At 43.3% G+C, this 25,789-nt stretch overlaps 1 protein-coding gene across 2 annotated transcripts in view; it reads right to left on the bottom strand.

The window, feature by feature from the left end:
* Positions 1 to 23,184, bottom strand: part of spns2 (SPNS lysolipid transporter 2, sphingosine-1-phosphate) — a 58,816-nt gene extending 35,632 nt beyond the window's left edge. For both annotated transcript variants that reach the window (XM_061740157.1, XM_061740156.1), the window contains exons 1-2: positions 22,772 to 23,184; positions 6,262 to 6,327 (exon numbers count right to left, since the gene is read on the bottom strand). In XM_061740157.1, the coding sequence (XP_061596141.1) occupies positions 6,262 to 6,327; positions 22,772 to 23,009 (304 nt within the window). In that variant the 5' untranslated portion in view covers positions 23,010 to 23,184. The remainder of the gene's footprint in view (positions 1 to 6,261; positions 6,328 to 22,771) is intronic.
* Positions 23,185 to 25,789: the final 2,605 nt, after the last annotated feature.

Genomic DNA, 25,789 nt, shown 5'->3' with positions numbered 1-25,789 from the left:
TCTGCAGAGGTCTGAAATGAGCTACAGATTTTAAATCGCGGAGGTCAGGGGTCCCCCGGAGCGGGGTGTATAAACGCCAAGCTAATGGCGTCCACTGCTCGTGGCCCCGGCACGTTATGTCTTCTGTCAGGTGTGTGGTAGGAGAGGTGGTTTCGTTTCAACTGCAGATGATTTACAGGATTGCTGGTGGAGGGTGCAGCACATAACTGTGGTGCGAGAAGGAAACCGGAGCCGGGCGGCGTGTCAGACTGAAGCTCAGACGTTCCTGTGCATCACATTTCTGCCTCCTGGATTCCCCTTCATGTGGAGCCCCAAATATTTCTGCATTCCTTACATTTCTCATCCCCATTAATTCTCACAGAAGCCCCCCCGGGTTCAGATTTCAGAATGGCTCCTGTTTGATAAATGCCATATGGAGCCTGCGGAGTTCCAGCGGAGGCGGTTGCTGTTAAACTCAGGGGCTAATCCCAGGAGAAGCCCCGACCGAGTTATCCTTGCTGAAATGCCACATTTTTATTTAGTAACCATGTTTTTATTTGGTATTTTTCAGCCACTCTGAAAGCTGAAAACTAGTCAGTTCACTAAGAGTGAAGCCTTTCTATGACCTGCTCAATGTGAGATCTGCAGCTGAGGAAAATTATACTCTGGCCAGGGTGCACTGGAAACCCATCTTTTGCAGATTACCAGCACACAATACATTCACATCCGTCAGGAATAAAAATAAAAGCGCCTGATTTTGTGAATTCTGTTCATTTCCAGACTGGCATCAAAGCAAAGACATTAAGAAAGCATGCAGCCTTCTCCCCAGGGATCCCTTCCTGTGGCTGGTGACATGGCATCAAGCTGAAATCCAGCGTTGCAGCACTTCAACGCAGGGCGAGGAGCTTTTCCTTCCTGCCATTTCCTGCTGTAACTACAGGAGCAGCCGCCTTAATGACAAGCCCCAAGTGAAATGACAGAGTGCTCTGCTTGTCTGTGTTTGCGTTCTTGCATGCTACCCTTTTACTGGTCCTAATGAAATACGAAAACTGCCGCTGACACACAAATATGTCGCTTGCACACCCCCACAGGCACAGTGAATGAAGAAGGGGGAGGCTGTGGCTCCATCTCTGACCTTGACAGGCAGAGGTACACATAGATGGAGAACATGGACTGATGGAAGGGATGCGTGTGTGTGTGTGAGTGGATGTATTCTTAATTGATCTGTTGATGTCACTCAGAGACGCGGGAGAGAAGCAGCCTGCCGTAGCAACAATCGATTGTGCGCGTTTGTTGGAAAAAGAGGAAAAAGAACAATCTCAGATTGAATCACGTTGCTACAAAAGCTTTTTATTTTAAATATAATTTAATTTAAATACAATTCTTTCATCTCTCTCACCGTTTGTGCAGAATCTGCAATGCTCATCAATACAGACTCACCAAACAATTGATTGAACGTTAACATGAAAAGAGGCTAACAGCACACCTGATTAATTGGCCTTAAATATACATACAAAAAAAAAAAAGAAAAAAGGAAACGCTTTTCTGTGCTTGAGACCATATATTTTAAACCACTACAAACACAAAAGACATCTTTTTGGACTATTTAGGTGCGAACCATTCAGATTTGTAGGAAGGTGTGACATCACAGGCCCAGATCAGAGCAGAATTATCCAGCCTCCCCTTGTTTATTGTCACCCAACATGACATCATGCTGCGGTTACTGTCCCACTTAAGTGGGCAACACAAAAACATTGATCCCAATTAGGGCTGTTCGATTAATCGATTTTAAATCGTAATCGCGATTATGTAATTAGAACGATGTTAAAACGTGAAAATCGTAAAATCGATTTTTCACTTTTTTTTTTTTTTTACCTTGTCTGCACACATATTAATGATTGATACCATATTAATGATTGATGGAAATACCTCCCAATACCTGCGACAAGTGCCCCATTGGAGAGGCTCTTTAGTGTAGGAGGGGGCGTTGTAACACCGGGCATCCCTCAAGCCAGATGCGGTAGACCGGCTCGTGTTCCTTGCAAAAAACTTGCAAATGTGAATAGCAAATGTAATGACTGACATTACACACCTCTACCTCCTTCATGGGTTGCATTATTTAGCATGCAAAGACCCAGTTTAGTTTAATTAGAAAATGTCTTGTTTTATTTAATTGTAAATAGAACTTACTGTATGTTTGCAAGTGCTCATTTGCTGATTTTTTTTTTCCAGAGATAAAACTTTATATTTTATTATATTTTTTAAAACTTTTTTTCAACTTATTTTACAGAGTTTTGCACTTTATTCATTCATTTTTGGTTTAATAAGAGCAAAGTTTGCACTTAAAGCCCAATGGGGCAAATGTTCAATAAAAAAACAGGATATTTGAAATCATTTCTTTGCCTTTTGTCAATTCACAAAATATTCGTAATCGAAAATCGGATTTTGAGAGAAAAAAATCGAGATTTTATTTTTGGGCAAAATCGAACAGCCCTAATCCCAATGTAGCCACACACTGAAGGATGGTGGTGGAGTCAAGTCGAGTGGCTAGTTCTGCCACATAAAACCGGCTTCTATGAACAGAGCAGCACAGATATGATTGAAAAGGCAGCTTTTATATCTTAAGATCGTAACATGTCTCATCAAAAAGCCAGATTGGACTTGCAGTCATTCATCTGCAGCGTTATTGGTACATCAAGTGACGTGACGAGCAGGGGGCCAGTCTTGACCCGGCAGCTGTCCCCCTCCGAGATGTGGCCTACAAAAACACCTCAAGATGGAGATACATGCACAGAACTGGGATGTCAAAGCATCATCAGGTCATCACGCTATTCTCGTCACACTGGGGGAGTGGGCTGCTGAGCACCATCGCAAGGCAATTACTTGGCTTTTAACAACTCAATCGTGGAGAAGATTGAACCCCACTACCATTGCATGAGCCAAGCGAGGACGTCACACGTGGCTCTGTCCTTTTATTTCCTTGCATGTCTACTTTCAGCAAGTGCGAGAGGGAGTGAAAATAAGGCAGCAACAGCTGCCAAGCTGCTGAGAGAGAGAGGGGAGAGGTACGGAGGGATACCATGGAGGGCAAGAGACTAAATAATAGCAGCTGTGACTGGGCAAAACAGCTGATAAAGCACTGGTAGCTCAACTTCTCACCCTGTGGAAGAGGAAATCAGAGAGCCCTCTGTGCATCATTTAAGAGATTTTTGACCATAAACCTACTCTCTCAACTCAGATCAAGTATAAGTGTGAGTTTGACTGGAAGACGGGTGCAGACTTCTCGCGGTTGAGGCTAAAAGCTTTGATGTGTGTGGAATAGGTCTGATGTGCAGGCAAAGCTTGAGGATTCCTCATTCCTTGACTGACTGAGAGGCAGACTGACACCCTGTCAAGACTGGGGCAGTCGCTCGGCCCGTGTGTGTGTGTGTGCGCTGGTATCGTGTTACAGTCGAGGTGGGCAGCCACACACAGATCGCTGCACAGACAGTCTGTGAGCTGTTTTGAGCGTCCCAAAGCCTTGCTGACCCCAATAACTCTGCTTCCATGCTAAACCACTGAAGGGGTAATTATCCTGCAAGCCTCCAGTTTTGGAGTTAATTCAAACCCATTAAAATTTTCTTTTCCTGATCTGCTTCGAAGCGGTTCAACACAATAATCTCGGTATATTACCAGGAGGAGAAACCCCCTCTGTCAGATTTCTCAGTCTAGTTAACAAAAGAGCTAAAAATTCCCTCTAACCAAAGTGTAACACCAACCAGGTGAACCTCCTGTCACCTTTCCTCTCTTGCCTTAACCTTCCCTGCCCTCTGCACCCCCTCCGGGTGTTTCTGCTCGTCACAGCTGTCTGCGAATGTCACCGGCTTCTGATAGCCACCGCCTCGGGCCCGTTAACTTTCAGGCCAGTCACTCTTTCTTGGAGAACCCAAGTTAAAGGCTTTCCAGAGCTCTGGTGACTCCGCTCGGCTCAGGTGTGAACACCTGAGCTCCGGCTGCCCAGGGGACGAGGCCGGAGAGCTCCAGGCTCAAAGAAGATCTCTTTCCACAACCTGACAGGACAGTGATGTGCACCTTATCCTCTTTAGCGCCGAGAGGTGAGACGTCAGCTCCTCGGGCAGTAATGACACACGTGAACAAACACACACATGGACGGCCGATATGAGCACATACCTCACGTCAGTTTTCGTTGTGCAAGCTGCTTTTGAAAGCATTGGTGTTTCCACAGAACAGAAATATGTGCCGCTGCAGATGCTGGGCTCACCACAGGCTATTTTTCCTGGTGTTGTTCCTCAAATTATGAGCAGCAGTTATCACACAACACATGGCAAAACACTAATTAATTGTTGGGCAGAGGGAGCCTGACAGGTCAGTTTATTTTAAGAAATGTTGAATTTACCAGCAGATCTGCACGGATTCTCCTGAAGTGCTCTGTCAGTATAGTATTTTCGAAAAGCAAACAACCTGCCAGTGACCTCTAGATATGGGAAATTTTTCATTCCAGTAGGTCTGATGAAGAGCCAAAGAAAAGAGACAAAACTATTCATTTCTCTAGTTTGTAACATGATTCTGACCCAGTGAAGCGCTTATTCTATGCCTCGGATTGTGCATTCTGTGGTCACTTTGACCTGGCAGCAGAGAATGAGCGAGGAGCTCAGCGTGCACAACGCCCACTGTCGGTAAAACACCTACGTTGGCAGTTTATGTTCCCAGGTGGTTGAGAGCTGGCAGGGCAGGGAGGACGGAGAAAAGGCAGAACCAGTCTGGGGTGCAGGTGCTCACAGAGGTGGGGATTGTTCCCTCGAAGAGAAGGAAGCTGGGGGTAGGGGACATTGAAAGGCACACACACATGTGTAAACATATGCGTGGACATACTAAAGTGGGACTCTCGCGTCTCCCATCCGGATTACATCATCCTCTTAAACTCTTCTTCACACCTCAGCCCTCTTGTCTGCGCCCACATGCTCTCCGGCTGAAACCCTCAACGAGCAGCATTCCTCAGACTGCTGCGAGGAACAGTTCGCCTGGGTATCAGGGACCGAGCGGAGTCAGGACCGTGACAGAGACTGGACGGGTCACGCAAACCAAACACACAACTCCGTCTGCTTTTAGCTTGCCCAGTCAGGTGCAGGTTGGAGCAGACATTACCTCGAGAGCTCGGTGTATTTTCAGACAGGCAGAGACACTGCTCACTAGAAAAAGAAACTTGTGTCATACGTTTGTAAAAATATTTACAGGAGGTATAAAATGTGCAGTTTTTAAAGCTAGAAGTAAATCAGTTTAAATGCAATTGAGATTTGGAGGCGAGGACTTGATTTATGCTGCGAAAACACGAGACACTGAAATGCTTATTTCTTTTTCCACCTAGATATTTTTGTCCTTAACCCACCGGTCAACCAAAGTTAGTTTAGGAACACCAAGTGAAGCAGAGGAAAACACTGGACTTTATTCTTCCCCTCCAAAAATCGGCCTGCTTGTTCTCAATGGCACTTTGTGTTCAAGTTTGTTGGTGTTTGAATGAGTCTGAGTGCACGCAGAGACAAGACGGGGTTCTGTACGCCAGTAAGAAGGCTTTGCAAGGTATCTCCCCTAAAAAGCTGGATTCATTTGGGGTACTAACCAGCGCAGGAAACCCTGCCCCAAAACTCTCCGGGTGCACGCATACAGGCGTAAGTGTTTTCCTCTCTGTTGATTGGCCTGCTGAGGCGGCACTGAGCAGGTCCTGCTGCCATAATCCCCTCACCGAGGTCACAAAGTGATACAGTACTGTTGAATAAATTCATTTCCAATCGGTTGCATAGCTTTAAAACTGTTCTACCACAAATTTTTATTTGAAACCTTAAGGAGTGGAACCAATAAGACTTCTTTCTTGTTTTGGTTTTGCAGGAAATGTTTACAATTCCTAAGACTATTTTAATCCCAAAATTTGAGCATCACAATGCCAGTAAAAGGGCACGAGTAGTGTGTTCATTATGTTTAAAGCGTTCCATAATCCATGCCATCTGCAAATTGCACTCCCAAGAAAATCTGCCCAGAACCTCTTCTCTGTTTGTGTGTAGAAAGGAAAACCGGAGCAGGCCCTCTTAACAGCAGCCCGCTGTTAAGGAAAGCTTTTACAGAGGCAGAGATCTGAGGCCAGTTGGTGTTTCAAACATCTGTTTTTCATTTATCTATCCATTTCCAATTAGAGTCACATGGTAATTACAGCCATCACACAGAGACGGGGCTCAGGTGCGCCGCTTACCGTTCTTAAACGTGTAATTATGGGATTAAAGAGGGACTTACCTGTTTGCAACAAGCCGATTTGACTGTCTGAAACTTTGTAATACCGCTGGATGTCGAGCATAACACCTGCAAACAGAAGCACAGGGAAAACATGAATGTGGTTTGAGGACGTAAGGGCTGAACATAATCACAGTCACAGACATATATCGGATTTTAGGCCTAAATTAATTCTCGCTTTATGTATTAAGTATTTTGTGGCTTCTGATAGTTCAGCACAACAGAAAGATGTTAGTCTGAGGTTTCCATTAACTGAACGTCCCTTAAGAGCAATATTACGTCCCTGATAAGTGCTCTATTGGCTGGCTTACACTTGACCTGACTACACAGATTTAACCACAGAGTGTTGTATATAAACAATTCATGGTATCAAAACTTCTGAATTAAAGCAACACACAAACACTTTCCCCGTCTTTAAAACCCCCCTGGCTCAAGTCGGCGATGCTGGAGAGCAGAGCAGGCAGAGCATGGTTTTTTTTTGGTTTGTTTGAAACATTTTGGTTTCACCAGATGACATTGCAACTGTGGCGTGTGAACTCCTTACATCTGGTAGCTGCTGTCAAGTTGTGTAGACATGCAGTAACGTTTTAAACATCGCTGTGAGAAACCACAGATCATTTGAAGCCGCATCATTCCTGTTACCACGACAGAAAAGAAACACGGATGTAACTAAAGGCATCTGCATACCGAACATCCCACTAACACCTGAATGAAGCCTGCGGCACCTGGCTTTTGGCTGCTCTTAAGACGGGAAAATGCAGATGAATGGTTTTATTACAAGCAGACAGAAGCAATCTCATAAGGTTTTTTTTTTAATCACATCATAAACATCAAAAGATCAAGATGAAGAGATCAGATCAGAGTTAAGAGAAACTCCTTCATTGCTCCTATGCAGTTTGAAGCATATGTAAACAAGAAGAAGCAAGTCTCATGAAATAAATTCGGCTTCTCTTGAGACCACCAGCTTGGAAGTGTTATTTTGCTAGCCGAAAACAAGACAGAGAAGAAGTCATATCTATAGTAGAAGTCGTGCCGTCCTGAGGAGGTGTGGGGAGCTTGCTAGTGCAACTGCTGCTGCTGGGGATTGCGACACATCTCCTGAAAGTGGAGCAGCACCACGTCTAGAATGTCCTGCTGCTGAAGGGTCTTCTTCCCTCGTCTGTGGACGATACACAGCGCAAGACCACGAAAGAGGTGCATTTGACTTCCGAAAACTACAAGGGCATGATTTCCTCATCAGATAAAGAACAGATGATGATAGATGAGGGAGAGATGCGGTGCGTTTGAAAGCGTGCAACGCAGGGATCGGTGCAGATATGTCAGATTCCTGTCGGCTGAGTCAAAGCACCTGTCCACATTCCAACATTACAGGCAGCATATTTGTTCAAGTATGACAACAGCTCTTGTTGTCCTTCCATAATGACTTGACTTTAGTGTGCCTCTATGGAAGTCCTGCGGTTTCTGAGAAACCCACAGCGGCACAAAGAATCAAACCAGGATTTACAGCTTTATCATGCCGTACCTGAACTGACACATTGCATAATAGGCAATCAATGATCCATAGCCAGCCTTCTTAAATGTCCAAAGAAAACTATTTCAGATAAAAACCTGTCAGCATTCTTACTTTCTTAACACAAAAGAGCTATGTTGTACTGTGACTATTAATCAAATTTGAATTGATTTTCTGTTTAGGGGTTTTTTCCCCATGCGGTTCTGAGTAAAGTGTGTAATGTTACAAATACAACACTGCAACTCGAACTAGCCAACTATACTATGTAGCTGCATCTGACAAAGCTGAAAAATATAGAGATGAAGAAGATGTGGATTAGTTCTGAGGAGGACAAAGCTAAATGAGGAACTGCAGATGGTGGAAAGAGAACACAACCGCTCGGAGAATCCAAATTGCGCTCAGTCGGTAATCTCATGCTCCTGTTGTGCACACACTTAAGCATACTGTGGATTATTTTTGTGAAGCTGCACCACAGAGGTTCGAGGGCCACACACCTGCTGAGGGCACTAACATTGCTGGAGTGGCGTCGGTGGATGCTGGGTAGATTTTGTGCAGAGGCACAGCGATTCATCTATTTTTTATCTTGTAATTTTACAAAGTTTCAAAGATTATTGGATGGATGCACTGCTGCCAGCGTTTATTATAACTGGATTGACTCAGAGTCATTCCCTGTCCTCACGGCACGCTCATCGTGTCGACAGCTCAGCAGCACTGTCAGCAGAATAAACCCACAATCTGAACATAAACTGCACAAATGAACAATGCTGGTAATAACCACAGCTTAAAGGTGTTGAAGATATTTCATATATACGCCGAGGGGTTTTGGTTTCACATGGTTTGGTTTGGTAAAGGCGGGTGGTTTAGTTAAATCAAAACAAACTCATCTGCCCTATTAATGCATGACATTAATCATGACTGATGTCAGATTCAGACATTTATCTCTATGCACCTCAGAGGTTCATGTAACTCTCCTGTCCAGAAGAAAACTACTAGAAGGTTAGGGTTTACTGAGAATATTTATCATCACACAAAGATACTCGCAAACAACTGAAGCAAAAACATATCTGTCGCCTATTAAACTCCAACAAAAGTGTTCACCAGCACACTGTACAGTGCAACTGCAGCTGCACTGTAATTAGCCCTGACTGTTTCACACACGCAGCCTGCTGAGAGGGGGATTCCTGGCCAGATGGTGGAGCGTCCCTCCTGGACAGAGCGAGCGTTTGTCTGAGCCACACCCGTCTACACTCCCCACACAATCACCAGATGATCAATAACGCTGGATTTGGCAGCATATTCCTGGTTGAGAACATAGCGCTGAGAGCACCACCTGATAATGCCGTAACATGGAGATAAGAAAGGAAAACTGTTCTTGAGCGGTTTTAGTGTAGAGACGGCGTCCTGGGTTCCAGCACATACGTTTCAAAAAGAGATGGAGGAGATTTGAGTGCAATGAAGTGTAATGAACTGTGCTAATCTAGAAGGGATTATGGTGAAGCAACAAAGCGTTTTCTGTGACTAAAACCAGCATGACTATCTATGTCCCGATGTCAACCTTATAATAACGTGCATTCAAGTTCTGATCGTTTCATTCCCCTTTTTTAATGAACTTCTTACCATCTCCTACATATTTCACTTACTCAATCCTTCTCTAACTCCTCACATTTTTCCTGATGCTTCGACCCTTTCCCAAGCTGGCAGTGCCCGCTCGTTGCTATGACAATGCTGCATGAGCACTCAAAAGAGATAAAAGGTCAAGAAACCACAAAGGGAAGTAGCTTTTCAAAACTCCAGACTAAAAGGTCTTCGTACTTAATGTGAAAACCCAAATTTATGACTTTTCCTCACAATGCACAACCTGCAAAAGCCACTGCTGATATACATGAACACACTCAACTGCTAGAAATGTGCATAATAAGAAGCAGTCGCGAAAAGATTTTTCACATTATGGTGACACGAGCCACCACTGCCAGTGGAATCGTGAGCAACATTAATGAGCTTTTCAAGTCACAGGCCTCGAGGGGGGCTGTGGGCATCTGAGCATGACGCCCAAGGAGGAAGCATCGTAGGAATGTGGATCTTCCTGACAGACGCAGAAACACCTGCCGTCGCCATCTTTATTCAAAGTAGCAGCTCTCAGAGCATAGTGGCGGCCGCTCCCTCTCCAAAAGCACTGTACTCTCCCACGGTGGAACCACAAAGAAAGAAAAACAAAACATTTTAAAGGAATGAGTTGGCATCGATTTCATATTACACCATAGTCACCTTTTACTGCTGGCCTCTTCTTGTGACATCACATTTATGTTTCCTTTGACACTTAAAGGCTTCTTTCATGAAATTATTGTGATGCTGAGCTGAACACAGGTCTATATTTGGCACTACTTGGACCGTGCAGTTATAAGCACAGAGTTGACACAGCAGCGTCGGGTGCACTGCGGCGCTGACACTTATTCCACCCGCTCATAAAGTCTGCCTTTATGACCAGTGCAGCCTGAGAAGAAATGACTGAAATTGGTGAACGTTAACATGCCACAAATGGCGCATTCAGAGCAATGAATGGTGAATGATCATTCTTAGATATGAATAGCACTTCTTGTAGGCTACCAGTGGACTGTTGACTTACTGTATAAACTAAATCAATCTAAACCAAGTCAGTTCTAGGAACACGGGACAAACATTATCTGTAACATCATGCATGTATATATGTATGTATGTATGTATGTATGTATAACTCCATGCAACACGTTAAGAACGCCACAGAGGTACTTGCTTGTATGACGGAGTGGTCAGGCGGAAGCGCAGCATCCTGTTTTTGCAAGTCCAGCTCTCCTGCGGGGACTGAGACGGCCACACGCTCAAAAATACACCGCTAGCACCCACTTACGCCACACCCCAGTGCAGCCATACATAGATACGAGCGCGCAGGTTTCCAAAAGATTGTTGAGGACAGATTTCATATCAAATCCCCAACAGAGACTTGTGGATCCGCAGGCCTCCTGCTTCTATTTCTGCTCTCAGAAACTAGGCTAAGAGGAAGAAGAGCATTGTGGTCCAGATAAATAGTAATAACGGGTGAGGTGACGTGAAGTGAAGCGCAGGAGCAAAGGAATCAGATGTTTCCATTGTTTAGCATGTATATTATGTATATTATATAAATACATGTTTGTTCCCCTTTCCCCTGGTTTCACCGTGTGTGTGCCTGAGACGGAGGGAGCCCGTGCAATTGGAAGTCATTCATTCTGGCCTGAGTGTTACGGGCAGCGGTAAACCACTATGCTGATGTGGCCAGATCCTTTCCCTCCTTTCCTGCAAAAGGGGTGATCCCTATTCATATGTCCCCCCAATCAGTATAAATAGGCCAGGAGAGAAGGCGGTAAGGGAACATAATGAGTGAGGAGAGAGAGTGTGTGTCTTTTTTTGATTGTGTTTGTGACCAAGTTTTGGGTTTGAGCGTGTGAGAGGGAAGAGGCAGGAAAGCGCAGAGGCAGGCCAAGCTGCCGAGCGGCTCAGACTGCAGGAGAAGGAGAAAGCCGACCACAAATATGCCCGACTGCGGCCGGCGGGCTCCTGACCGACTGCTCTCCTCCCTTGCCATGTGGCCGCAGTGGGCGGGGGTGCAGTTTTTCCATTTCACTTCCTTTGCCTGCCTAACAGAAAGGAAACGTGCTGCAGATGTCTGGGAAACAGCGTACGGAGGCACCCGCATGGGAGGACTTCAGAGCTTGTACAAGAGGTGGATTCCCCAATAAAGTCAGAAGGGGGACGAGGCCTGTCTTAGTGCATGCCAGAAAAACAGTGTGAAGAGCATAAATAAAATATTTTACAGTGAAGAATTTTGATTAAAAGTGCCCAGTGGAGTATTTGATCACTAGTAGCTGAAGAAGTATTTTGTATTTCTTTTTCTACATCATGCAGGAATAAGGGCATTTCTTTTCCAGTGCAGAGGCAGTGACATTTACTGCTTTTGGTTTCTGCTTATTAGAGGTCACTGGCACTATGTAGTGGTGCATTAACATAAACGCATGTTATGTTTGAGGACACAGTGACTGCATTTACACGGTAAAACTGCTACTGACCTCACTGTCAATAAGACAGGATGCATATAGGATATTACGCATGTTCATGTAACAGACAATAGTTGTATTAATGACTCATGCCCACATTACGTCCTCCTACGCCAATGTGATCTCTGCCTCCAACTGAAGCTCTCATTACATCCATAACCACCAAAACTTGGGTTTCTCTTTTTCCCCAAAAAAATTTGAGTAAGGTACTAATTAGGTCTGGAAAAGAAAATATTGCTTATTCTTGTAAACTAAATAGTAATTGTAAACAGTGTGCAGGATTGAGATAATAACTAAAGTATATTAAGACAGTTCTTTGGTAACTACACAAAACAATAATAGTACACTACAAGCACACATTTCCATCAAAACTGCTGAAAGTGAATCAGGATGAGCGAGCTGTTCGTTCTGCAAAAGTAACTTTTACATTTAAGTCAGCTTTTACTCTAATCTTCTAATTTTGTGACAGCTAGTGTGAGGCGAAATCAAATATAAAAGCCTGTAGGGCTGCCAGCCTCATCGCTTTTATTAGGAGAGCTTTTTATTTTCAACAAATTTTCCATCACTAATCAAAAACTGAAATTCAGCTCAAGGGCTGTATCGCATTAGTCCCAGCCAGTACGTGCTAAATATTTGATGGCCGAGTTGAGGATGCGTAGTAAAGTATCGGGGGAGCAGACTCGCAGACTAAACCTATAGCTCATCAATAATACATCCAGGCAATAGTCCACTTGTTTGTATGAGATAATGCATTAGAGGTTTTGGAAAGAGATTCAGAGAAGCGAGGCAAAGGCGTTCGGGGTGTGACGAGACTGTGTGATTGCTGGGAGATATGAATGAGCTGAACCCTTTCACACCAGCGTCTGTCAGGAATACTGAGCAGCAGTTGGACTTAACCTCAAATCTCCATCTGGAGGAGTGTAATTTTGGAAAAACTTTGAAATAAGGACTCGGTAATGAACGATAATAGAGATATACTATAACTGTGAGTGTGCAGTTTTTAATACAACAAAGAAGTGACATGGCCATTGTGTTTTTTCACATAAAGTTCACCTTCGGGTTGCCAGTTAACGACCTCAGCATTCATACATGCTGAATATTCCTCACCACCATGATTTAATAAACTTGCAAACATCTGTTAAGCAGCTGGAAGAGCAAAGTAACATTTGCTTATTAACATTCACACAACAGTCGGAGCATCCAAGACTTGTTTCTGTATTCTCATTAAGACAAAAGGAGTCAAACAAACAGATGAATGCCAAATGGATGTACCTTTGCCGGGCATCATGTATAGGTGACCCGTCTCATGTCAAACAGGCAGTTATCCCACACCCTCGCATGCCTGAGTGTGCATGTGCAAACCGAAACCGCGTAGCCAGTATTAGTGCATGTGTGTGTTTGTGAGTAATCCTGGTGCTTTTTTACATCACAATGTGCAGGATTAAAGTCCTTCTGTAGTGTTTTAATGAGATTTAATTTTCCTCTGTTACACTCTCCCCCCCATCTCTCTGTGGTTTTATGGCCGCTGTTCAAAGATCCTGCTGTTTAGATTGTATGTAAATGGGATCGAAAGTACTTTTGTTGAACTAACTCGCTTAATGAAATCCATTTAAGCAGAGCATGTAATTACTAAAATGATAACACTGCTTTCGCCAAATGAAGGCAGTCCTACTCATAACACAGTGTTTTGCTTATTTAGTCTAAAAAACAAGATATTAATGCTCATCTGGTCATTTTTGGAAAGAATGACTCCACCTCACCTTTGTGAACTGCTTTGGGTGTAGTCAGCATTGTGTGTTATGCGTTGCTATTGTTTTCTAACACGTTTTTAAAAAGGTCATCTTTAAAGACCAAAGGCTGTATTAATAAAATGTGTAATTATATTTCTGCACTCTTAGACACCAGACTCATCGTCTTCATCTGCCTTCCCCGAACTTCAACGGCGGTATAAGCTGTAATAATGTCTGCAGGCTGTCACACCGACTGTTTACATGTTGATGCCTTTTTTTTCCTTTGTTTTTTTCTGAAGGGAAATATAAAACTGGTAAACTTTAGTATTTTCAGCTTGACTGAGCTTCAAACAGCTGAGGCTATTCTTGGGATAATCAGTGTGCTTGGGCCTCACAAAATGGGGAATTAAAGAGCAGCAGCGGCACAGCTGGATCCAAATTGGAAATACTTATTTGATTTCTGCTTTCAAGGGAAAAAAATTGCATGCTTTATTATTTATACTTTATTGGGATTGTTACGATTTTTCCTTGGTGAAATAGGTGAAAATAAATAATGTGTGCATTTTGATCGATAGGACTCTGTTGATCTGTAATTTATGGAAATCTGAAGATTTTCAGAGAAAAGCCAATAAAAACACTTTTAGGAGTTTATTTTTTACTTGTCTGAGCCCCATCAACAGTCCCCCATTTGAAGCTAATGGATTTATGGGATGAGATATCAGCAAGTCTGGAGGCAATTTAGTGTGTTCTTGTTTTGTTTTGGGTGTTTTTTTGTCTTGGTTCTTTTTTCTTAAAAAAAAAAAACGGTACAACATAACTATCAAGAATAGCAAGGCTGATGAAACAAGGAATAATGTTTTTGCATTATTCAAAGACTCATGAAATATGACGCCATTTTCCAAACCCTAATTTTCTGTCTTGTTGATCAAACTCAGACAAAGAGAGTTAGGCGGCTTTAAATTCTTCTTAGCGTGAGAATCACCCTGAGGAAACATCTATTTTTCTTGACACATTTCCTTCACATACCAGGCAAGTTTCACAAGAGAAAAGAACAATAACATACTACAAAGCAGCCCCAGGTATTATCTGTCACTTATTTGACAAAGAAATATGTGCGTGAAGCTTTGCAGAGCAGATGCCATTATCAGCAACCCAAATGGCAAAAAGATTACTGCTAAAGCATCACTATATATCCAAAGGATTTCATGAGATACATGTCATGCCACAACTACCAAACTCCAAATCAAACTGAGGTGACATACTGGCTTAATGTAGATTTATGGTTTCAAACATGCACCAAGTAACATTTATGGTGCTGAAGAATCAAAGGAATGCTTTAATTATCCAACCAGGGCTCTTAGGTGTAACCAGGCATTTTGCTGCTCGACTACAGTTCAGAACTTGTAAACAGAGGCTACACCATCACAAAAGCAAATTCTCCCACAGTTGCAAACATCTTCAATGTAGTTAAATGGTGCAATATTGGCCAAATGTGATGATGGTAGGCTGCAGTCTCATCATATTTGTGATATCTTTACATTCAATAGAAGTAATTCCCACAACATCCCAGATGTTTTGAGAACATAAAACCAGTGACACACCCTCAAAGAAATTCACTCATGAGCTTTAACATTTTTGCAGCAACACATACCCTTACACACCCTTCGTGTGTGAGAGAGAGAGAGACCCCCTCTGACCCAGGTCATTAATGGAAAAGAGCCAAGTCTTTGACAGAGGTCAGTGCTCTCATTCACTCACGGTTCTTAACAACAACACAGCAACCCACACGGCAAATGTGACAATAAAATCCTCCAGGATCTAATCTAACTCTGACAACATGACACATACACACACATCAAATCAAAATGATAGCTGAAAATTAAATATGTGAGGCAACGCACAAATACAATCTTATCCATGCCTTGACGGATTGATGAATTGGTGGAAACCTAATTCCTAAGCTCAGCTCCACTATTTACTGAAATTGAGGAAAAGATTAAGGTTTTTTTTCCCCCGCAAGATGGAAGGCCTTTCCAATATATGAGCTCTTGCAAATACGGACTCAAAATATTATTGTAGCAGCTGTGGGAGTCTCCAGGTGCTGAGAGATAATATTACCCCAGGCTACTGGTGTGCCTCCACAACTGCGGGGTGTATGTAACTTGTGCTGCGAGCGGGTCAATATTAGTGTCCAAATCCTTTCCAGAGCGGCTTGTTAATGCGTCCAAGAAAAATTAAATTTCAGCTTGCCTTGGGATAGCACGGTTTCATCTCTGTAACCGATTCCAAGATGATTTTCCGTTGTTCAGTATACAGTGTGGGGGTTTCCATGGATACGAAATGGATTGCATAGTCTTCTATTTCCATTGCTTCACTGCATGTATAAGCTTTAGCAGACAAAGCCCTTACATGTCCTGGGTTCACAGAAACAAGTGAATGTGACCTTCAAAACACAATCATTTGACTTATCTGTGCATTTTGTTGTTTCTCTTATTGTGTGTTAAAAAGGTTGTGAATGTTAAAGAGTGTTTTTGGATGGCTGATTGAGAATTCTCTTTTGACGATTAAAACCCAAAATGAAACTTATTTTTTTGTCGTCTTATATTTGTAAACACAGTTATGCATTCGAATGCTTGTAATATTAAATGTTAGACGTATTTCAACTTTCAACACTATGGTTTTACCATGCCCCAGTGATAATTTGCCAGGATAATCAGAAAAGATGGATTGCAGAGAATCAGGAAACAAATGTCTTTCCTGTCACATTTATTTAGTGGAGATGAGCTGTTATTTGACAACGTGCCAAACACACCACAGTTTGACACATCTCAAATCTCTCTTTCTTCCTTCCTGTCTTCAAGAGGAGACCAATTTCAGCATTTTCTCCAGGTAAACACTCCAATCTCCTTAGATAATGACTCAGGAAGGGAGGGGCACATTTAACTGGATAATCAGTCTCGAGATAGGGTTTGAGGGGTGTTGGAAGAATCTGCTCAACTCTGCATGGGATTTTTTCTTGTCTGTCACTCTAAATCTATTTAAAAAAAGGAAAATAAGAATAAAATCCCAGTGTAAGTTAGGAGACTCCATGTTTATCTGCTGTCACCCAAAAGAAAACTCTTTACACAAGAGGAAACATCTCCTCCCACTCCTTATGTCCACACACACTTGTCAAAGACAAGGGGAGGTCAGTGATTATCAGCTTCCACTCACCTTACATGTCAAAGATCATTGGTGGACTTAAGCAAACACTGATGGCTTTTATGAGCACTTGTCAAACAAAAGGAAATATAAGATAAGCTCATTTAAAAATATGCACAAAAAAGTGTTTTTTGAAGCAGCTCCTCAAATATCTCCTCCACATTGTAATTTGTTCAAAACATTATTCATTCTGGATCATGATAGGATGGTACACTCGCAATAGGTGACTTTGGACCACAGGATTCAGAGTCCCTTTATACAAGGATGTTTCCCCTCTTAGTTTTGTCGAAACTACAAGAACTGCAGCTGATCAGGAATTACATACCCCCTTTTGTGCGTTTTTTTTTCTAGGAAAATTTGTTTTTTCAGAAAACAGTAACTTAGTCTTGTCTGTAGGCAAATTTCCATCAGGCTTGAAAAGTAATGCCTATGAAGCTGAAACTAAAACTGTGTCGACTTCCTGCTCTGTCTATTGTGTTTCCTTTACAGTGTTGGACCTGATAGGATTCACTGACTTAGGAAACCAATGCTTTATACCAGTTGGTGGCATTAGTGCACCAACATAACCTGTCCACTGAAACAAAAGAAGAAGACAGGAGAAGTTAAATAAATTAGAATGACAAGACTAACGTGAAAGGAGCAGAGATGGTTTGCATACGTGGTCCGGCCTGTGGTTAATAAGACGGGGACACTCAAACCAAGAAAAAGGGCTGAACTACATACTGTAACTTCCTGCCTAACGCATACACAGTCAGTACCACTGCACGCCCAAGCCAGCACACTAAAGTACCTAACCCAAGGCAGGGACATGTCTCTGCCTCGTAGAACTTATGATAAATTGTTGTTTATTGAAAATGTGCATGACAGACGGTCTTTGCTCTGAGTTTGACTTCCTCCTTTTACCGGATTGTTACTTCTCTTCCAATCTGTGTATGAATTCCACAGTTATCCTTAAAAAATGTGCTTCATAACCTCACAATGCTGAGACAGCCAGTTGAAGTGCTTGCTCCAAATGCTCCTCATGTTGGACCAAAGTTTTTGGAACCGATGCAGATACCAATTTATATGGAATGATATGTGATATCAACATAGTGGATGACGTTCTTAAAATATACAGTGAGTGAAGTGCTAGGAGCCCTGCAGATGATAAAGACAGAGTTAACCTGATTATCAATTCATGAAAATTACCAGATAAATCCTGCAGTTATCAGGAGCAAAAGCAAATTCATGGAAGAAAAAGTTAAAACGCTACTAGCCAAATGTCTCACGGGCCTTCCATCAGTCTTCCTCACAATTTAAAAAGCTCCTGTCTACAACATTGGCGACACTGGGTAAAAATATCCCGTCCAGAATGCAACCAACGTGTGCGATGGTCCCAAAGCTGTTGATGAGAGATGTTCGATGCAATGTTGGGTTAAAGCCAAGGTGACAGCTGTTTGAGTGAAACGGCCACCTTATAGTGACCATCAACCACGCAGCTATGAAGCAGTGCCGCCATGGCTGCTGGGGTCACCGGGTGAACGCTGCTTTGTCTGCTTGATGGCAAAATGTGGAGTAGCCACATGAAAAGGCCTCTGCTGGAACAGGAAGGCGTTCTTTTTAATTTTATCGGTTCCTATTGCAGACGCTGGCTAAATCTGAGCCTAAAGAACACACAGACTGTTTTCTCTCAGGAGTAGCACGCGAGGATATAGACATAAAGAGATTAGTGGGAAACTGTGGGAAACCAGTCTGGAAAAGGCCACTTGATAAAGAATGTCATGTAATGTAACTGTTAAAGCCTTTTACTTTAACATTGTTGGATAGTAGAAATATTTTTTTGTTGTTAAATGTGGAACAAAGGATATTGAAATTCAGTAAAAGAATAAGCTCAAGTGATGAAACCTCATTTCAAAGATTCTGTGGAGTTTATTAAAACCGGCTCGACATGAGATGGAAAGATCACAGCAACAAAAAAAAGAGGCAGCAGCCCTATAAAATAAATTACTAGAGGCCCTTCCATCCATTTAATGCCTCTGCTGTTGTTCAGAGACCTTTAATGTGAATGTTGTAAAACAAGAGAGGGTGAAAGAGGGGAAAAAGAGTGAAGTGTGAAACAGCCAGCAGCTCCAGCGTGGCCCACACAACCTCTCACACAGTATAACAGTGAGAAGATGCTTCCTTAGCCAGACATATTCCCCCTGCAACACTTCATGTTGCAAAAGATCCATCACTTCTTCTCTGGTCTCTGTGGAACCGAAAGTGGAGCGTCTGAAAAACATGTACAGCGGGAAGCAAAAAAACAAGCTAATTTAGCCCACCCTGTCCTTTAAGTGGAAATGGTAATACAGAAGAAAGCCTCGGGGCTGTGTGGACAGTGATAATGAGAAGGCACAAACGGAGCCGGACGGAGCTAACAGGAATTAATCTGCCTGGCCGGTCAGACAGGATAGATAGCTGCATCTTTTTTACCGTGTAACAAAAGAGCTTGCCTTAAGAGGATTATTAGCAAAGGCTCATCTGCGTCTAAATGCAAGATGCCAAAGGTTGACAAGCAGAGCTTCCAGCAACGAGTCCAAATGGGTGTTTAGAGATATTCCTAAAATGACAGCTTGACTTGATACGATGGCTGACATGTTAATCTACTGTTCCCCAACATTTCTGTTTGAGTGCAAATCAGGCTACAATCTGGAGCCGCAAACTGTCCCCCTGCTCGCACACGAGAGGGGGGATGGCTAGATTTAACACACACCAGGGCTTACTTACTTAAGAAGCAAATAACTTTAAGTGCAGCATGTCTGCCTCATGTATCCCCATATTCTCTGATAAAAATACTTAATCTTCTCTCTATGATAAGCTGTCGAGGAGCTTGGACTGTCTGCTGGGGACAAAAAATCAGGATTTAAGATTTCTGAGCCACCTCAAATTAAATTAAACATAGTGGCTCTCTAGGTCGCAAAGCTCTCCTGGGCTAACAGACAACAGGAATATAAGTGGCTGCGAGTCAGATGGCTGCTTTCAAAGGCCAAGTGCTCTGCCAGAGCGTCGTAACTCATCCAGCAGCCCAGGCTTCCAACTCCAGGATTTCATGGCTGGATCTCCATCTCAGCTCTCGTCCTCCCTGACATCCTGGAGCAAAGCGACAGTAGAGTGATTGACCTCAAAAGTCCCAGATTCAACACTCAACACAAGCACAGGTCTGCGAGGGAGCTCTCCAGGTCGTCTCTGACCAGCATCCAAGTCCAGCGTAACTCAGCACTTTCATTCACACCCTCCCTCTCTGCAGCTCTCCAACTGGACAACGGCCTCTTCACACTTGGATTTAGTCCATAAGTGCATCTGACCAAAATCAGAGCGTCTTTTTGCAAACACACAAAAAACTGGAAACGGCAGTAACATGAACTTTGATGAGCCTGATTGAACGTACCACATTATAACAGTAACGCAGATAAAACCCATCACAGGAGTGGTGGGTAAAGTGCTTTAAGTGATTGACACGTGGAAAAGTTTATCTAATTGGCTCACGTTAAAGGTTGAAATGCTAGAGGCTGCACAGTTCAAGAGTATGATGAAACTGGTGTGTAATTTGTTTTTCCATGACCCCTGCAGCTCCCTCTCAAGATTTGGTATTCAATGTTAAGGTCCTGTATAAAACACGTTGGTTGTAAATCTGTCAAATCCAGAACAAAACAAACTCTTGTTTAAAAAAAGAAAAGAAAAGAAAGACATTGTGACTTTTCCCTTCTTTTGTGGCTCTGACATTCATCCGGAGGATCTAAGGATTGAAATCACAGTGTGGATATTGTAGGTGCTCTTTTAAAAGTCTATTATTGTGTGTGGCTTAAACTCTGACATGAAGGATTAACAGAAAGATCCAACACTTTGAAGCAGCTGCCGTGCATTGGTGTGTCCAATTTTCCCATCATTGTTTTGGACCAGAATGGTTGCCCAGTGTCTCCGTGACAATGCTTTAGTGATCCACACACACATTACAGTAATGGCTGGTGGTACAAAGACCTTTTGACGCCAAGAGTTGGGGGGGCAGGGGAGGGCATCGCTCTGCCTCAGTCCTCCCAACACTCTGCATCCACTTGCCTCCGACTGCCTGCCTCTGCAGCGGCCACTCCCCTCTCACATCCAGCCCCTCCTAAACTGGTCGGGAGAGTCTCCTCTAATGTGCCTGTGCCTTCATGCTTGCTTAATTGGCATTAAGATCTATGAGGGGATGCTCTTTGGGCACCTGGCACACAGACAGCAGGGGAAATAGGAGGCAGAGAGGACAGCAACATAATAATGAAAGTGATGCACGCTTGCGCTACCAACAGATGCACTGCCTCCACCAGCCAATTACAACTGCAACACAGTTTACGCTGAGAGGAGGGGAAGGCTTGAAGAGGGAGGGACAAGTGGGAAGATAGCAGATAAGCCGATCCTGTGTAGGATACACATGACGGCAGGTCTTCATTCTGTGTGAGGAACTGACGCATGTGCTGCCCATACATAATGCACAACTGTCCTGCAGCACTGAGGTGGCAATGATGGCGAGGGGACCCCCTATGCAGACATCACCACCCCCTCCATTCTCTAATCGCACTCCTTCCTCCCTCGTTCCACTTTCTCCTCATCTATCTTCATGCTCCTCCACCTGTCAGAGCACGGCGAGCGCTCTGAGGTCTAATAAAGTTTACAGCTCTGAAGAGTAAAAAGAGTAAATGATGGAAATGACAGAGAAGAATTGAGTCATTTTTGAGCAGCTGTAATGAGGGCTTTCCTCTTTTCAAAGCAGGAGGAGGTGTAAGGAAGCAGGGCCAAGTCGCTGCTGTAGAGGGGGATTGACTCATCTGACTGATGCTATCTTCTGTGAGTGGTGCTTGGAGATGCTAAGATTAGTCGTTCCACTGTACATCCACGCATTCTTGGCGTGGCTGTATTACAGCTAAAGCCACGGCTCTGCAATGACCCCTGTGCCTGACACTCCACACCGGACGGACCTGACCTGAAGTGTGCAGGATGATGAGCTGTTGGCATGTGGATAATTAAGTGCACACATTGTTTTGTCTGAATGAGCCACTCCTTCCCCTTTTGCCAAAGCCCACAGAAATCCTGACCCATTATTTGAGAGCTCACAACACAAAGACTGTGAAATCAGTGCACAAGAAACAGGAATTTTGATTTCAACAAGTATTATTTTCCCCTGCTGTCATTTGACCACATTAAGTCAGTGAGAGCAGTGGTGTGTTTGCACTTAAACCAGAGGAAGCATGCTTTTGCGCAGAAGAGCTATGATCTCCCCTATGAGCACACTTGCCTCTACAATCATGCTGCAGCATTATTTTAACCCATTCAGCGCCAAGGTTCAATGTCCATCTTGAAGCAAAACCCTAAATACCAAATAAAAAAAAACACAATAACCTGATACGAAACTGAAGCTAAAATGATGCACTTGTCAATCTCTCTGGTTGTCACTCATGCGTAAATTAAGATCAGGTAAAACAGATAAACTAGAATGGAGAAGATGTGAGCGTAGAACTGCTCTTTAATTTGCTTAAACCGACTCTTGATATTTGTTGCGGTCATTGCCACAATCAGTCAATCAGTCAATCTACACCCTCGGCCATACCTGGTCCGAGGGGAGTGAAAAGCGCAGGGTTGACAGCACATGGCCTCCTGACAGCATCTCTCTCGGTGAGTGTGTGAACCGAGAGCAGGTTGCCTTAATTGATCGATCTACAATCATCAACCAGCCGTGTAAAAAAAAATCATTACGGTCAAGGATTTCGTGAGAGATAAGTAAGATCTGTTTGATTCAATCACCACTCAGGACGAGATCCATGGAGATAAGGAAAATGGAGCAAAAAACATCCAGTGTGTTTAAAGCAGGCATGTCCACTGCGCTCCAGGCAGACCCATTGTTCCGTCTCAAGCCTGAATTATGGTTCTGCGTTAAATTGTCAATACGTCAATAGAAAAATATTGTGACTTTACATCAGCTCTGATGGTAATTGAGAAAAAGAAGTCAGGTCTCTTACCGGTCACGGTGTATCGGTCCATGTAATTGAGGACGTTCCCGAAGCTGAGGATCCCGGCGGCGGCCGCCGGCGAGCGGCAGCGCATCAGCGCGGCGCGGAATTTCTGCCCCGGCTTGCAGGGGTGCAGGTCCAGGTCCGGGCCGGACTTCAGCCCGGGACTCATGCTGCCGGACAGCGTGCGCACCTCATCCGAACTGCTGCAGCCCTCAATCTCACATCCATCGCTCTCCACGCACATTTTCGGACACGAGAGATCCAGCGCAGAGCAGGAGCAGGAGGGGAGAAGGAGACAGTGTGACTGGGACCACGCTCAGCGATGGACCCTGATTTCAACCCGAGTTAGTTGCAGTGGGAAGGTTGTCTTGTTTGTTGAAGCACAGGAGCGGCTGTTGCCGGGATCATATTCTAACAGTGCGCAGTGACGGACGGGTGAGCGCTCCTTGGGCTCTCGCTCTCTCTCTATCTCTCTCGCTCTAAAGCCTGAATTATGGTTCTGCGTTAAAGCGACGCAGAGCCTACGGCGTAGGGTACGCGGCGACGCGCACCGTTCGGTGCGCGTCGCCGCGTACCCTACGCCGTAGGCTCTGCGTTCGTGCAGGGGTGTGACCTGCTGTAACTCCTCCCAGGACAGACACGCTCCACTCAGAGATGTTAGCGCACCTGATACTTGTAGGTGTGTGGGAGCTGCAGTCAGACTGAGGTTTGAAATAAAAAAAAAATATATATATATAATATATATATATATATATATATATATATATATATATATATATATATATATATATACTGACTGACTGACTGTGGGGGGTCAGTCTGACCAACGACAAACCGGACTGTGCAATATTACATAACACTTATTTCTTTTCTATCCATATAATTCTATTTATGGCACTGCAGTTTTTATTTTTTTATTTCGATTATTTCGATATTTTTATTATCTTTATATTTCATCTTTATATGGGTGTTTGGTTTTTGGGGTATTTGATTTTTATATGACAGTGCTGTGTGAGTGAGATGGAGATGTCAATTTCCCCGAGGGAACCTCCCAAAGGGATTAATAAAGTCAGGTGTGTGTGTGTGTGTGTGTGTGTGTGTGTGTGTGTGTGTGTGTGTGTGTGTGTGTGTGTGTGTGTGTGTGTGTGTGTGTGTGTGTGTGTGTGTGTGTGTGTGTGTGTGTGTGTGTGTGTGTGTGTGTGTGGTAAACTCCCATGTGAAATGGAAAGGAAATGTGAGGGAGTTAATTGATTCAAAATTGATTCAAAATCTCATTTCAATAAATGTTCAGATTCTAGAGGCAAGCACAGATTGAACTATTTTTAAAGACTGTCGATCTAAAGGATTCATTCAATTTATGTTTTAGAGCACCGGATTCTTGTATTTTTCAATCTGTTCCTTTACCTGTACAAAAACATAGATATCACTTTTCCTTTGCCATCCATGAAAGTTGTTCTGTTGTATCTGCATTACTTTGCTCACAACATGCCTCTACCAGACATCTGATGAGCTCACCACTCACCAGCCATTATATGGAGAGACTAAGTGAGCAGAAGTGACGGATAATAGAAGGTAAAGTGTGGGAAGAGGTTTTGATGAGGTTAGTGGGGCATTAGCTCCCAGGGAGATATACAAGAACCAGGAAAAAACCCAGAAGAAATGAAGAGGAGGGGGAAGAAGGTGGGAGTGAAGCAGGTGAGCTAGGTAGGCAGGTATTTATAGACATGCTGTATGACAAGAAAAGGAACGCTTGAGGCTTGGTGCTGCTTCTAATGTCTAGAAGTCTACTGAAAGAGAAGATTGCTTGGCTTTCGGGAACTATCCGGCTGGTCGGATGTGCAGGAATATCATCAAGGTGTGTGGGAGTTAATTAGGAAATGTCTTTATAAAGCCCACAGTAAATGTTAACTGGGCTTCTCCTCTATAAACAATGGCTGGAAACAGAAGTGAAACCAACACGTAACAGTTAGAATGTTGTTCACGGGCCTACATTGGATTTTTTTGTCTTAATTACTTTTGATAGTACCGTAAGTGCATAGTTGCTGAGTTCTGTCCTCAAGTTGCTGGGGGAAATGAGAGTTTATATGGTGAATTTTCGCTTCCATATCGCACTGAACTTCCTGAAAGAAGCCAACGTCATCATCTCTGAACCCTTCTGAGTTATACGTTCAAACATCACAATAACATTTGTCAAAATGTGAGTGATTATTAATTGATAACATCATGCAACTGTATTGATATCTAATTTTTTTTTTCCTGAAAAAGAAAGGATAGACCAAATAAACAAAACACTTGTGGATTTCAGCATGAGCTGTAGTACAACTTTAACTGTGAGTCAATGACTAAGTCCAAAATGTTGACAGACATCAAGAGAATTTTACACATCAAATCTCTGGTGAAAAGAGTGCGGTGCTGGAATCTGAGAGCTTTTTTGGATCACAAATAAGCGCAGTGTTTTAGACCCCTGGCATGGTAAATGAATGGTTAATGCAATTGTAATGCTGAGGTTTTAATGACTGATTCTTGTCATCTGAGTACAGAAGAGCAGCCACTCCACAAATTTGCTCCCTTTGAGGCAAATGTCGCATCGTCACTGCAGTTGTGACTGCTCCAAATGATTCACTGAAATTATTCAGGCTGAAGGATGAAATGTGGCTAGAAAAATGAGAATTATAAAAGCAAAATGGGGTTTTACATGTGCAGGTACTTTAAAATGTGAATCTTTTTTCTAAGCTGCTCAGGACACCGAAAGTAATCGAGACAGAAGCTGGATGAATATTAATGCTGAATCTTTTTCACTATGAATTTTCAGTTGGTTAGATTCAACCCAATTAAAGAAATCATCACCTTTGGTCAAACAGAAGCTGAATACAATTCAGCTGCCTTGGAGCTTCTGTCGTTTCTGACAGTCACCACTGTCTTCCCCTTGTTTAAAACCACTACAGATGACGCCAGTGTCCTTTAACACTGGAATAACCTACTGTACCATGTCAAATATCCGACATGAAGACCACAGCTATTAAA

The sequence above is a fragment of the Cololabis saira genome, chromosome 14 (genome assembly GCF_033807715.1).
Source record: "Cololabis saira isolate AMF1-May2022 chromosome 14, fColSai1.1, whole genome shotgun sequence".
Lineage (NCBI taxonomy): Eukaryota > Metazoa > Chordata > Actinopteri > Beloniformes > Belonidae > Cololabis > Cololabis saira.
The sequence above is the reverse complement of the archived record's forward strand: the minus strand, read 5'-3'. Positions and strand labels throughout refer to the sequence as shown.